Source organism: Tigriopus californicus, chromosome 3 (genome assembly GCF_007210705.1).
Source record: "Tigriopus californicus strain San Diego chromosome 3, Tcal_SD_v2.1, whole genome shotgun sequence".
NCBI lineage: Eukaryota > Metazoa > Arthropoda > Copepoda > Harpacticoida > Harpacticidae > Tigriopus > Tigriopus californicus.
This window is the reverse complement of record NC_081442.1, coordinates 10,645,507-10,660,709: the sequence shown is the minus strand read 5'-3', so window position 1 is coordinate 10,660,709 and position 15,203 is coordinate 10,645,507. Positions and strand designations below refer to the sequence as shown.

Below are 15,203 nucleotides of genomic sequence, written 5' to 3'. Positions count from 1 at the left end.
AAGAACTTAGCTCCTCCCATGAAAGCAAAAGTAGAAAAGGGCGTTGTTGCTTGAATTTCGGGCTCTTTTCAAGTTTCCATTCTAGCAATCCTATGCGTTTGTCATGTCTCAANCTACCATGATGATGCCTCTCTGGAGCCAACTTGTATCTCTTCAGATATGCCATGCATACCAATGCCATTAATCTGGACGGAGATCTGTCGATGAACATTCCTCCGGCGTTTCACTCTGTGGTCCAATTCAGAGCCACATTGGCCCACAAAACCAACCACAAGTTTCTGTCTCCTTCAGCTTACTTCACAAAGGCCTTCCACCCTCGGTTTGGCCACATCCGAGCGTTGGTTGCGGAGCGGTTCATTCCTCGAGGTCAAGAGGTCAGCGTCAACTATGGATACCATTGGAACCCGACCAATTGGCCCCAGTGGTATCTGAAACTTTACGAGGAGGAACTTGGATTAGTCGGGGATCAGGAGAACGTGTTTGGATGATTGATATGATCATGGACTAGGGTTTGATGTTGAACCAGTGAATAAATGATGATAAAATATGGCGCAATAGCTTTCAGTAACTATTTAATGTGAGAGGAGGCGACGCATTATTTGATTGAACTAGGATCAAACAAGAATTCATTGACAATGGTTAAAATTGATGAAGAAGGACTGGACCCATGAAGTGCTAATTCTTTCTACAGGGATGCCATAAAGTACGCCGCCACTTAGAAATACAAATAGTTCTAAAACCAAATGAGATACATTCATCAAACTTTTTTATGATGATGTTTGAACTGTCATTAAGCATCAACCTTTGACTGATACGTTTTGAAACTCCATTCACTGTGGCACGCTAGGCTGCCACAAAGTAAGCCGGCAATTAGAAATACATATAGATCATAAAAAAAGTTTGATGCATGCATCAAACTTTTTTATGGTGATGTTAGAACTGCCATCAACCTTTCTTGTCGGTAAAATTATACATTTGGCCTCCTTTTGCACGAACAATTTGACTGATACGTTTTGAAACTCCATTCACTGTGGCAAGCACAGCTTTAATGGTGATATTTCCCAGGCAGCCTTTAATCCTCTTTCGAGTGCCTCCACATTTTTATGTGATCTTTAGGAGCGCTTTTCCTCCAAAATTTTGAGGCCAATGCAACTTGCCAATTTGAGCCACGGTGGATTTACAAGTACTGAAATTTATCACCGGTGAACTTTGTAGCCACCCTGTAGACTAGTTTTGGACTAATGGAATGAAACATCCCGAAGACCTAACTATGTAAACGGGTGTGACGATTTAATGAAATAATCGATAGCTTCTTGGAGCCTTAAGATGAAGCCCAAAAATAGCCCATTCAACCGATTGAATAACACACTTGGTAACATGGAAAATATGATAAAATAAACACAGTTTTTTTTGGTCTCAATTTCGAGATAAACAGGACTCCTGAAAATAGATTTTATTGGAAGAACGACTGAAAAGCGATAGTTGAATATATTAGCAGCGAAAATTTCGCCTCAGTGATGTTTTAGAACCAAATCAATCAGCGAATACAATTTGCTTTAACCCACAATAACTTGACAAATTTTCTCGATCTTGCGCCGACACAAAGGGCAAGGCTCCTTACGCTTATACAATTTTTTTGCGCATGCATAGCAGCAAATTTGATGAACAATTCTACCATGTATAATCCCGGCATTCTTTTTCTTAGTCAAGCAAAAATTACAAAGTAAATCCGTTTTCGATGTGGACAAAGTGGTGCTTCTCTCTAACGAGTCACGTGCAACTTGAGAAGGCTCTTCAAAACTCTGCGACCGACTCAAAGAAGGTCTCCCTGTGTCCTTTTCCAAAGCCTTAGTACGTGAAGTAGAAATGGAAGTAGAAGTAGTAGTAGTAGTAGTAGTACCAGTAGTGCATGAGCTCGTATCCATTCCATCAGCCCGTTTGGAGGATGGGCCTCCAAATTCATCCGCTTCTTCTTGAGAATCCTGGGACAAACCATAACCCGAATCCGCTTGAGAGCAACCAGAAAGCGTTTGAGAATCCATCAATCCAGTCCTGTCCGCATCTGTTACATATTTCTGAGAGGATGAACCTTCCACGAGGTTGTTGGAATTTGAGCTGCATGCCTCGGGTGCAACTCGAGAAGTACCTAAAACCTTTTGATCTAGCTCCCTATCGTTTTCATCTTCGGTAGTCTCCATGTCACTACTGTCTCGTTCTTGGATCTCCTTCGAATTCGACGAGCCCCCTTTGATTGGCTGACCTTTGGTGGCCTTATTCTTTTTCCGACGTCGAGGATGAGACCGACTTGGCACCCAACCATTCCGTTCCTGGAAAATGAAGATTAGATTATCAACTACTGGGGTAGTGCAAAAAAAATACATCTAGCACTTCTTTTCACACTTGTAGCTTGCGATTCCACTAAGGTACAAACAATAAGGAAATAAAAAACAGTTCGCTCACCTTCCAACACCTAGAACAAAGACGCATGTGGGGCGTGTTAGGTTCATTGCAATTGATGCAACGCCAAACCTCCACACCTTTTCCACCTAATTCCGGATCATAGTTGCTCAATGGCACATCGTCCGAATCGTCCGCGGTATCCGACTCGGAATCCGCCCAAAATTCTGTATCTTGATCCAGCAATAGGGATGAAGCGATCAAGACCACATCCTAAAAGAGGATCACAATCCACGATTGAAACCAGATATCCAGCAAATGTAACTTGATATGCCTTTCCTGCGTACAAGACGAAATGGCTGCCAGAGTTTGGCTGGTCATTACTATTCTTTGTGTTCCCTATGTAGTTTCCTTACATTTTTCCACCGATTGTGATGAAAACTCAGATTGGAACTTTCGGGCAGTGGGCAAGCATGTCAAAACGTGGCTCAACTCGTTTCAAATTGGACCAAATGAAACGTCAAAATTCGACTCGATCTCAATCTTTGAGCATGGCCAAGTGGAGTTTGTGGGCAAAATTGACGCGGAAGGGTTTGCTGATGGGCCCTTTTGGGTGGCTGGGGGATATGACCTTCAATCAAATTTTTCCAATGGCTACTTTTACGGAGATCTAGATCAAAATGGACAGCTTTCAGGTAAGGTGGTTTTTTTTTAATAGAAACAGGCCAATAATAACATTTCTTTAACTTTGCCTCTCTCCAGGGAATGACATAGTTTTCCTTTACCCGGATATGAAGACAGCTCTTTGGGGTATTTTCATAAATGGAACCATGATCTCGGCAAAGGAGGCAGTAATTGTAGCTCAAAGATGCTTTGATGGAGTCAAACGATTGAGATTAAGTCTAAGCCCAAATGACGAGGATTTTCATTTTGGAAGGCCAAACCATATGCGATTCAATTTCAACCCAACTCAAACTGATCCATACGAGAGAAAGAGAGTGAATGTGAGGGAAACAAATGACAGGGGTCAAGGATTGTTTGCCAAGTCGCGAATTGAACCTGGTGACGTCGTGGCTTATTACGCGGGTTTAATTTTTGACTCGAAAACGCACGAGATGTTTTCACCCAATATGACCCAAAGTCAAGTGTAAGATGGTTGAGAAAGCGATCCACAATCAATAGCAACGAAGTGTGTAATTAGGCTTCGAGAGTAACTTCCTCTTTCTTCTTCAAAGCCAACTTTGCCTCTTTACCTCTAAAATGTAGCTCTCGACACACAGATGTTCATGTTTCAGGGACGAGATTCATCGGATGCTGATCGTTTTGGAAGGAGATCTGGAGATGAATTTGCCCCGGCCATACTGGGAATTGGCCCAGTATCGGGCGACTTTGGGTCATAAAGTCAATCACAGTTTCCACCAGACCAACGCTGAGTTCATCATGAGCTACCATCCGCGATTTGGCTGGATTCGAGCCCTCAGAGCCACAAAACGCGTGTCTCGAGGTCAGGAAATCCTTGTGGATTATGGTTACCCAATTGATGATGAGCAGAGCCCCGCCTGGTATTTGGAAGCTTATCACCGGTATCAAGATTCTTGTGCAAAATCGTGATATACAATATAACCAACAACAAAGTTATATTTCACTATTCTTGCCAGAGCCCGATACTTTGAACTTGCCAGACAGAAAATAGGGTTAGGAAGAAGGAGAAGACGAAGAGGTGGGATTACAGCAGTGAAAGTATCGGGCACTCAAAATCTTTTCATCTACCAGTTAAGGCAGATTTGCCCGCCATGTGATTGCTCTCACCTCAATATCCGAGTCCTCCGCACTATCCACCTCATCGTTTTCAGCATTGTTATGGTCACTATCGGTGTCGACTTCGAATTCCGTGAACTCTTCTTCGGCCTGATGAGCATTATCAGGGACCTCGGTGCTAGCATTCGATTCATCCGAATGATCACTATCATCCACAGAGCAGAGAACCACGGTCTCGTAGCCCTGTTCCGAGTAGATAGTCTCGTCACTGGACGAAAAATCGTGGATCACCACCGAGTAACTTCTCGAAACCCGTCGCCTTTTCGAGACTTGAGCTGCCTTCGGTGATGGAGAGCTCTTCACAATGGAGCTGGACTCCTTTTCAGAGGCTACAAATGAGAGGATGGTCCACGAGAGGATTCTGGATTTGAATGGGGACTTAGTTAGCTTACCTTCAGAGTTCGATCGTTTCCGGATTGACCCAGGGGAAGACATTGAAATGAACGAGTCATGAGAGGAGGATCCTGGCACTTCAGATCGCATCACAGAATAATTGGATGTGGGAGGTTGCATGAAACAATTCATTTTAGCACTCTTTGGGATTGACAAGTTGCTAATGGGGGTGGTCGAGGACACGTTCAAGTCAGTAGTCAACTCCACGCTTTGGGGTAAGGATGTATCTAAATAAAAGAAGAGATGGGATTGTGGATCAAATTAGTATTATTTGCAATAATAATTTAAAATCAACCGGATTTTACCTTGATTTATCACAGACGGGTTTCCGTTTGACCTTGCCGAGCTCGAACTATCAGGCGTATTTGGCTCGAGTTTGCTACTTGTAGGTACGTATGGTATAATTTGGGTTCTAAGATAGGGTCTTTAGATACAAGAGAGCAAAATTAGCGATCCTGTGTCATGTTGAGTTAACATCTACACGGATTGACCTACGTGACTTGATTTCGGTGGAACGCCTTGACTCCAAATGCTTCACCAAGGGTGTCTCCTTTGACAATGGCCACTTTGATGTTCCTCACATCAAAGAACTGCGCTTTCTTCTGAATAATGTATTGAGATAAAAACCTCGTGACCTGCAATGGGTGGTTGAACGTCCATTAACATACGTACATTCCACACCAACGCGGCAACGCTCGAAGTTTCTAATCTACGCCCCAAGCGCAGATCTATGCTTGATGATTCCTGCACGAGCACGCTAGCGCAAACCAGTCCTGGGCGCCTCAGAATCTCAGAGCCAATCAGTGGGCACAGGTTTGCTCGTGAGCATTCCTCATTCAAAAAACGAAGAACAGACGGAAGGCGTCTCTCCTTCCGTTCCTGGCGAGCAGGAGCCGACAAGATTAAACTCGTCCGAAAGCTGTGGTTGGGGCCCATGAAAAGATGGACAGGAAACAGTTCTGGCCAATCATTTGAGAATTCTATCAGGATTGCTTTTCTTTTTCAATTTAGAAAAGGCTCTGTCTCATCATATAAGTAGGAGCATATTCATGAGTAACACTATTTCAGAAGCAATGACCAGCAAGCGCCCTAAATATGGGTAAATTATGATAACTTAAATATAACAACAAAATACGGAACTTTTCCCATAATGATGGTTTAAAACGTGCCTCGAATAGCCTTTATCTGTCTCTGCATTTTTTTTTGGCAATTTACCAACTTTTATTTGCCGATCTATTGCCATATTTGGCCACTTTATTGCTATTGAAGGGCACAAAAGAATGAAATACTTTGCCTGAAGTCAGCAAAATTTATAGTAACAATCAAGCTCAGATTCATATTAGATTAGTGACTCTCATGCTCTTGCTAAAATTCCGAGTTAAAGGTATCATGCAACGACTAAAAACTAGACTTTTTCAGGGAATTTATACGGGAATTTCTTTAAAACGTTTGAGGGTAATTGCACTTACCTCGCTATAAGAGAATATTTCTTGTCCGAGTGGGACCCCCTTCACTTGGCGAAGAACTTCCAGGAATTTCGGCTTCACTCGGAATAGTCGATTCGCTGGAATCAGTTCCATGGCTGGGGGTCCCTGATCTATATTAGCACCGTGTGGACGTGGGATCACAATTGGGTTATTGTCGCTACCTGACAGGGTCGTTTCCGCCCCCTCACTCGCTCGAGGACCCGATATCAGCCCCGAAACGTTTGGGTTAGACGATGCAGGGGCGATAAGATTACCTTGGTCAGAAATCAGAGGCAATTGCCGGACAACAACTTCCCTGAAATGACACAAGCATGATGGATTGGAAGTGATATTCCATGGACAGCAATCGTATTTATTTACCTTATTTGATTCAGATGAAGGGCCTTCATGCCCAGAGCTTTCTCTAGGCAATCGTCACAAAGGATGATGAAGGTATTGTGCTCATCGAAAAGCTTATCCCTTGAGATTATGATTTTTAAACTTTTCAGAACCTGAAAAGGACCAGTTTGCAAACTTGCAATTAACTGAATACATCTCTCAAGATAAAGGATATAAAACATACCTGTGTTAAAGAGAGGCACGATTTCGAGGACAGGTCTAATTCAGGAGATTTTTCTGCCAAGTATTTTCTTAGGGGAGAATTTGGAATGAATCTTCGAAAGCCATGGTTTTCAATTGCTGCGGCAACGTGAGCTGGGCTCATTTTAGGGAATTTAAAGGAAAGATTTCCACAAATCTATGACTAATGGGCGAAAAGTATTTGCTAAAGAATTTCTTTGAATGGCTTTATTGCCTCAATGCCAATTGCCACAAAATTGAGCTTATTTGCCTTCAAAGCGGCGAAGTAAAGATACTATATCAATCAAGCCTTTGCTTCAGCAGCCTGAAAAAGATGAAAAAAAAAGGTTTAACATTTTTTTATAAGTATTTTTAATGGATATTTTGAATTTTGATCAATCAAAATTGAGAGTCCATGTCCAGATTTGTCCCAAATCTTCAGGCCTCTGATCAGACTCGAGGTCTAAATACTACCTAACATTGCCTTAATTACCATTTCACAAACAAGATTCAAAATATTTAAGTAACAAATGTATAAGTGAAGAGAAATCGATGCTAATAAATTCGAACTATTTGCTTACTTTGTAGTAATCGTGGCAAAATCTGTCTCAACTCTCCAACAGTGGAAACCGAGAGATCCAGCCTTATATCTAGAGATGCCTCTATCGATCGACAAGTATTCGGCAATGTCGGAACAAGACTGAACACATCCCGCAAATCGCTAATACTTTCGGAAAAAGCAATGGTGAAATAAATCGACCCCAATAGTACTGTACTAAACGTTACAAACAATTCTCGGGTGATTTCAACATGCTCAGGAGTTAGGGAGTATGTGTTTGTTCATGGATAAGTGTTCAAGGTGTATGTTAATAGTCACCGACAAAAACTGCTATTCCGCAACCCTGAGTTCTGTCGCGTTTAAACGCGACTAACTTCCATTGGACAAATTCCATAAACGTTATCCAAAGCATATTCTGAGAAATGCATTCCAACGTCTCTGATTCATGTTCGAATGGCGTAATATGTAAAGCAGCACAAAACCAAAAACTTCTTATCAATAGTAATCTGAAACATCTAAACCTTTAAAATTGGGCTTATAAAAAAGGTTACAATGGCAACAAAACCTGCTCCTTTTACTCCTTGAGTCTTTCATTGTATTTTACTTGTGATAAAACATGACCAATATCACACACAATATAGCCATAATATCTTTCACTATAGTTAAACATTTCACCATGAACGGCACACTTTGAGCATTCTGGTGGTCATCAGCTTATTCGACAAGTTGAAACATGTCCAATTTGGAAACATCAACAAACGCTCTTTCATAACTATGATTAATCATGAAATGCCCCAATAAACAATTCCTTTGTTATCAAAAACAATCTTGTTTGATCTCACCTCAGAGGACCAATCCTGGAAGTCCAAAAGATGTATGTGGCAACGATGCACGGAAAAAAGATCGTGGTTTGAGTTTAGTCGTTTAATTCAGCTGTTATCGATTCATTGTCCTGTGATTTCTTTCGAAAGAGATTAATCCGAGGTTGCGTGTGATTTTTCATCGTTCTAGGTGGCGTGTTCGCGCTTCGAGAAAAAGGATGAATGGGGAAAACTCAATGGGCCTTAACTCACAGACGGAGAACCAACCGGGCACGACATTACCTATCGGAAAAGTTGGACGGTGTCATGATTGACCAGATGAGATGCACCTCTTTAGCCATAGCAGGCACTTGTAAAAGATCTTATGATTACGAACTTTGCCTGATTTGATCTGTCCTACCTCATCTTATTTGGTTGTCTATTCCATTTCTTTACTCATTTATTGATGTACATGAATCTATCAAAGCCCCGTAATTCATTTTGTATATATATTTTTGGTTTCTCCTGGTCTTTAGGATTACTTCTTCTTTTCTCAAAACTCTGTCAACAATAGGGCAAAGGTCAGACTCAAGAGAAGGAAAGTTTTTCTTAGAAGGATTGGCGATGATAATCACTTTACGATAGAGCTGGTGGGCACTGATAACTACCTTGGACTTGGATTTCACTATTTATTTGGAAAAGAGATCTAGGGCTCAGGAATTCTTTTTCTGAAAGCGAGCTCACGCAACCTCAGATGTAAATCTCTTAGTAAAAAATTATCTTCTTTACACGAACACAGTTGTGCAAGTCCAGGGTCCCTGACTCCCATCCCCAAATCAACTTCTACTTTTCGCCATCTACCTAGATTCTGAGCGGACACTTGAGAGGTCCGGCGTTCTGGGACGAACGGCTACGGCTGGATGGCTTCCGGTTGGATTTAGTATCTAGAGCGCTAGTTAAGCCCTCTAGTAGTGTATCTCTTTGGAGGGCTTAAATGGCCTTAGAGGGCCTTGGATTCGACGTTAACTTAACTTTACCAGTCAATGGGTCAATCACTTCAAAATGAATTCATGAGTATCTAAACTTCGAGCCAAACTAACCCTTAGTAATTACTAGTTAGTGGAAAACTGCATTGTGTTTGGGAGATAAATATTAAATATTTATTATCTAAATTAAGACGCGTTAGCTTCTTTTCAAAACAAAATGTTCTTTTACTGTGAAGCTGACTGCTAAGAACCCGGCCAATTATATGATAATGAGTAAGAACTGGTGTTCAAAAATATTTCTTGTACTTAGCATGAAATAAAGTATCACTCAAAAAAATACGATGTTATAACTTATAAGACTGATCACTAGTGTCAGACCAAAAAACATTTTTTACATAAAACATATTGATCACATATTTTGGGAATTTGGGGCCCAAAAAAATAGTCTTGTCCATTTTCATTTTTTTGACATTTTTTCATTTCTTCCTGGGATGATACGTAACAAAGAGAAAGATGACTTCTAAGAACAAGGACTTTATTTAGTTGTGGATCAATTAGGACACAATACTAATCATGAAGCGAGCGAAAATGCCCTAAGCAATAACACTAGACTCTCAAAAAGGATCAATTGTATGCTGAACCATAACATTGGAATCGCCTGAAAAAAGTCCTAATGTCAAGCATTGTAATAAAGAAAATTTAATTTCATGTCAATAAAATAAAGAAGCTCAATAGATCCCCCAGTATATGCAATTGTTTTCCTAGAAATTCGCAGCAGAAAAAGGCAATAAACAGGGCTATCAATGAAAGGCAGCAACGTTTTTGCAATTCATCGCCTTTTTCGTGCATTTCCAAACCTTTTTTCTTTTTTCTCGACTTTTTCGCACCTGCTATTTTTTGTATTCTTTCAATTTTTTCGCATATTTTCCAACATTTTCTCAATCTTTCCCAGCTAACAAAAAAGTTCGGCCAAAATGGCAACTGTTTTTTTCTCCAGGTCTAAATAATCATGAGCCAGCATGGATTTTTTTTTATATGCCTGTCGTAATGTAATGAAAGTAGAACCCTCAAATAAACGAGCGGTCAGCTTCTCTTTTACCGAGTTGGAGATAGCACATTGCGCATACCCGCAGTCGAATAAGGAAAAAAAACTTTTGGCGCCTGTGCAGAATTCGCTTCCTCGCTTAAAAGTCATTGGCTGAAAGTAAAATTCACTCGTGCTTCCCTTCAATTGGTATCAAACTCCGTGATTTATAGCTGGATTTTGTGCTTTTATCCGTTGCCCTCCGTCGTTGAATAGCTTCGAGTACATGTGTCCTAAGCAGTTCATGATCAGGTGATCTTGAGTGTGACCAACAAGGGCAGAAATGGCAGACATTAAAAAATCCAATCGAAGTGTCGCTGCATTGTTGGCAAGTGCCGGGAAAAAGACCAGAAACATCCATAATATTGTTCTTAAATTGCAGCAAGCGTCGTCGTCGCCCATGGGCGATGTCCGATTGCTGGAAAGTGCGATACAAACAATAGATGTCACATTCGAAAAGTTGAGACATACTCTTGCGGTATTGCATGACCAACTGAATTTAACTCCAGAGCAATCCCTAACAGAGAAATATTATGGATATGGAGGACGATGTTGATGGGGCCAGAAAATGTGCTTTGGTTACCAGGATAGGGATTGACGATGATGAACGTTCAAGGCAAGAAAGTGAACTGCATCAAGCACAATTGTCTGTTGTTAGACAAGTGCAAGCCAGTACTGGTTCCAATGGCGCCCCATCTCTGACCAGGTTGGTCACGACGCTAAAACCCGACACTTTAGAGATTGATGCAAGCTTTGCGGTATTTCGTAACTGGCGGACCAGGTTCGATGACTATTATCGATCCAATAATAAGGCCAATTTGTCGTTGGAGAATCAACGTGCGTATTTGAGATCTTGCTTGACGGTCGGTGTTCAGGATACGTTACGTCTCTTGTTGGACATTTTGTAGAGTGCCCCTGTTCAAGAAGTGTTAAATGCTCTGCAGTGTCACTTTGGAGAGTCCTTAAATCTTGCCACTCGCCGATGCATTTTTATCAGTGCAAGCAACATCAGGGTGAGCGGTTCTCTGAATATTTGGTAAGGTTGCGATTGCTGGCTGATAATGCTAATCTAGACAAGATACCATATGAGGAACTCTTAGCTTCGCATATTGTGGCTAATGTATATAATAAAGACTTGCAGGTGGAGTTACTGCGTAAAAAGACTTCAACCGATTTTTCCGCCATAAAGGCCGAATGCCTAGCTTGGGAGGAATCTGAGAGAAATCGAGCGTCCATGGTTTCCCCGGCAAAAGTCAATGTCCATGCAATATCGACGTACAAGCGAGGCAAGAACTTCACCAACCAACCGTCCAAGCAAACTCCATCATCAAAGCCAAAAGAAGCACAATGCAAAGAAACCATGTAATCGATGCGGTCATCAAGTGCACAATAACAAGGTCTGTCCTGCACTGGACTCGAATTGCCTGTTTTGCGGATATAAAGGTCCCTTCCTCAAAATGTGCTCCACATTCAACAATTCACAAGAGGGGATGAGTGTCGAAAGACATTCTGATGTCAAGACAAATGCTGTCCATGCTTGTTCTATTGTGAACTATGTGGCTAAGCCCTCCCCTCGAGCAACCATCGAGATATCCGATCTAAATCAAACAGTGTCTTTTAAGAATGATGTGTTGCCCGATACAGGGGCAAATGAGACCATCATCAGTTCGAATTTGTTGCTAAAAAATGGGATCGAGATCGATGAGAGCCGGGGATTAACTGTATTTGCTGCCAACGGGTCACCCATGAAATGTGACGGAGTTGCAGATCTTCGATTCAAGTGGTTTGATCGAAGCCTTGTTGTTAAGGCATATGCATCGGCAAGTGTTTCCGACGCTCTTGTCTCTTGGCATGTATTGGTCGGTTTGGACATTATTCCTAACTCATTTCCAGTATCTGACAGAATTGCCTCAAAGTTTGGATTATCGATCAACAACGCAATGAAAGGTGCAGATTCTTCAATGGTGCAAGAATTCAAGGAAGAACTTATTCAGGAATACTCATCAGTTTTCGATGACAAATCTTGCCTCAAGCCAATGTCTGGATCGCCAATGAAAATTCACATTCGCGAAGATGCTAGGCCGGAGGAGTTTCCTATGTACTGTGGCCAGAAATATTCCTTACGCTTACCGAGATCCAACGAAAGAGGCGATTGACAAGATGGAGGAACAGAACGTAATCCGAACTGAGCAAGAACCCACAAAGTTTGTGGCACCTTTCCTAGTTACGCAGAAGAAAGATGGATGGGTTCAACCCGTCGTGAAGTTTAAAGGTTTGAATAAGGTTATTAAACGACCAGTTCACCCGTTTCTGAGTATCTCCGATGTAAAAACTGCCATCCCACCAAATGCTGAATGGTTTGCCACCCTTGATGCGGCTCGTGGTTATTGGCAGGTGCCTCTAGACCCAGACAGCCAACTTCTTACTACTTCTTAACGCCTTGTGGACGCTATTGCTACACGAGAGCACCCATGGGACTTTCAAGTTCGGGTGATGAATTTTGTTTGCGGACTGACTGAAAGTGATTGATGGCATCTTGAAAGTTGTCGATGACGTGCTCATCTTTGCGGAATCGTTTAATGCTTTACAGGTGATTTTGCGCAAAGTTTTGGATCATTGCTTGGAACACAACATCACATTTTCACCCGAGAAGATGAACATTGATGTGGGCGTGCCATACGTGGGAATGATCATCAGTCGTGATGGCATCACTGCAGACCCGAACAAAGTCGCCGCCATCCGTGATTTTCCCTCCCCGTTACTGACCTGAGATCGTTTTTTTGCTTGATCAATCAATTAACCTCGTTCTCGAGTGAAGTTGCGCCAAAAGCCGCAGTTCTTCGCCCACTACTGAGCGCATCAATTGCCTTCCAATGGCTGGAGGAGCATGAGCGAGCTTCATCTCGGTTAAAGAGGCCCTCGCTTATTTCGACATTTTGAAAGCTACCCGTTTGCTTACGGATGCTTCCCGCTTGAATGGTTTGGGTTATGCCATCTTGCAAAACCATGAACCGGCGATAACCCTCAATGGAAATTCGTCAAATGTGGGGTAGATTCTTTGTCTGAAGCAGAAACACGTTATTCTGTTGAGAATTGGAAGCTTGGCAATGCAATTTGGAGTGACTGCTTGCAGGTTGGGCAATTTTGAGAATCAGCTTGACTTTCGGACACCAAGTGGACACCAAGTGGACAAAAGTGTTCAAAAGTGGACAAAAGTGGACAAAAGTAGACAAAAGTGGGCAGAACGTGTCCAAAAGTATGCCACAATTGTCCAAAAGTGGTTGACAAGCAAACATTTTGCGCAGTACAATGGAAACGACGTTTTGGGACCAAAAATCTCATGCGCGTACTCTTCTATTATAGTGGCTCTAGGCAGAACGTGTCCAAAAGTATGTACAATTGTCCAAAATTGGGTTGACAAGCAAACTTTTCAAAAACCCTACATCATGTTATTTCTTAAACTAATATAAATGTTAACCAGCAAATGGAATCAGTAATTAATAAAATCTAAGATCTATTTAAATACCTAAATATGAAGTAACAGTAGCAACTGGCCTTTGTAGAAAAAAGGTACATCAATTTACTAACGTTTAAAAAAAATCCGAATCTAATCCAAAATGTATACTAAATTGGGTTTCTGAGAATCTCAATTAATTATCTTGATAGGATACAGCTTTGAAATGTTAAAACAAATATCATTAATGTTTTGAATATTAAAAATCCAATGCCACATTACAATCAAGGCACTTGGTGGTTGGGTAATTTTAACTAAAATTAAGTCTTAAGGTACAAAAACTTAGCACCTCTATATCAAATATTCAATGCTACTTTTTTAGATTGGTAAGTAGTATGTGCACTTTTATTATATATATAAAAACTGCAATATACGTTTCTTTGAAAAAACAAATTGATTCTTCTCATTTTCTGACATCAAACGCATCTTTAAAAGCTAAAAAAGACTTACCTAACAATTTTAAAGTAACTTGCTTTTGGAAGAAAACCATAAACGTACAAAATGTATCATTCTTAAATTTCAGCAATTAGGTAAGATGTTCAATTTTCAGTATTTGCTCGTTTTAAGAGGAAGTCCATAATGACTCATGATTTTCAACAACAATTTTGTTAGAAAAATAGTTAACAATGTTGAATAGATGAAGCTACTTAACGAGAATATTACATTTCGCTTTTCCATTTTTTGAATGCTTTGCACCTGCTGTATTATGACCGAGGGAGGCTTTGCTCCTTGCTTGCTGTCTTAGGTGAGATAGAGCTGAGAACCTGTCTTTCAAATATCTTTTTGGGTCATGTTAGACGCATATGGCAAAGGTTTTAAAGACTCATTTTGCTTTTGAAACCATTAATGAGCAATTTTTTCAGCCCACAACCCAAGATCGAATGGCCATGCCGAAGCCCGTGTTACGGCAATGAAAGATCTTACCAAAAAGTATTGGCATAATGGCCGCCTAGATGTTGATGAATTTAATATTGCCTTAGCTGAATGGCGTAATACACCTAGATCAGTGGATGGAAAAGCTCCATCTCAAGGTTTATTTAGTCGCTTACAGCGCGCACTTTGCTCCCCGCATACCCATCCAAGTATGCTCGCTTGCCTAATGAAGACGAACGTCTTTATCTCAGGAGGAGGAAAGGCAAAAATGTGAAGCAGAAAACCGTTTACGACTCCAATTCCCTTCAACTCTACTCCCGAGTTGGAGATGGCACAATACCATATTTATTTGCAAGTTTTGGCCAGCCCTAGTTTTTATGCTAGGAAAAATTAACGGAACAGAAACAACAAATCGGAACGTTTTTGGCTAACAAAAATTCAACATATTTGGGTTGTTTTAAGCAACATAAATATGACATTTGGGCCAAAAAGCCCCACGTATTTTGTCGGAGCCTAGTTGTCAAGAAGGCGGAGGAAGAAATGCTCTATTCCATTATTACTTATTCAGTGATAAAATGATTAGTTAAGATGAATGGCTAGGATTATAAAGCAAAAAAAACATGGCAGATCAACGAACATTTTAGGGTCAATTCTAATGATCGTGGAGGCTTAACGTGCATTTTAGGTGCATCTACAAGCCAAGTATCCACTCTCATCTTTCTTAGGCTCCTACA

At 41.1% G+C, this 15,203-nt stretch overlaps 2 protein-coding genes across 2 annotated transcripts; one reads left to right on the top strand and one right to left on the bottom strand.

Annotated features, from left to right (window-relative positions):
- Nucleotides 1-1,880: 1,880 nt before the first annotated feature.
- Nucleotides 1,881-8,192, bottom strand: LOC131877365 (E3 ubiquitin-protein ligase Mdm2-like; the record flags this gene model as incomplete). Its single annotated transcript, XM_059223000.1, is given in 10 exon segments — nucleotides 1,881-2,327; nucleotides 2,461-2,670; nucleotides 4,207-4,544; nucleotides 4,608-4,835; nucleotides 4,914-5,032; nucleotides 5,104-5,243; nucleotides 6,078-6,390; nucleotides 6,456-6,586; nucleotides 6,658-6,978; nucleotides 8,055-8,192. Coding segments are annotated over 9 exon segments (2,067 nt in total), but the record flags the coding sequence as incomplete, so codon positions are not given.
- LOC131877368 (histone-lysine N-methyltransferase SETD7-like) lies at nucleotides 2,738-4,032 on the top strand. The gene is made up of 3 exons (XM_059223006.1): nucleotides 2,738-3,092; nucleotides 3,160-3,544; nucleotides 3,693-4,032. The coding sequence occupies exons 1-3, from the start codon at nucleotides 2,753-2,755 to the stop codon at nucleotides 4,006-4,008; spliced, it is 1,041 nt and encodes a 346-aa protein (XP_059078989.1). The 5' UTR covers nucleotides 2,738-2,752; the 3' UTR covers nucleotides 4,009-4,032.
- Nucleotides 8,193-15,203: the final 7,011 nt, after the last annotated feature.

Bases quoted from the DNA above. Each gene is read 5' to 3' on its own strand.
- LOC131877368 (XM_059223006.1), top strand. From the start codon at position 2,753: ATGGCTGCCAGAGTTTGGCTGGTCATTACTATTCTTTGTGTTCCCTAT. The intron at 3,093-3,159 runs GTAAGGTGGTTT...GCCTCTCTCCAG, and splicing joins TCAAAATGGACAGCTTTCAG to GGAATGACATAGTTTTCCTT. The intron at 3,545-3,692 runs GTAAGATGGTTG...TTCATGTTTCAG, and splicing joins AATATGACCCAAAGTCAAGT to GGACGAGATTCATCGGATGC.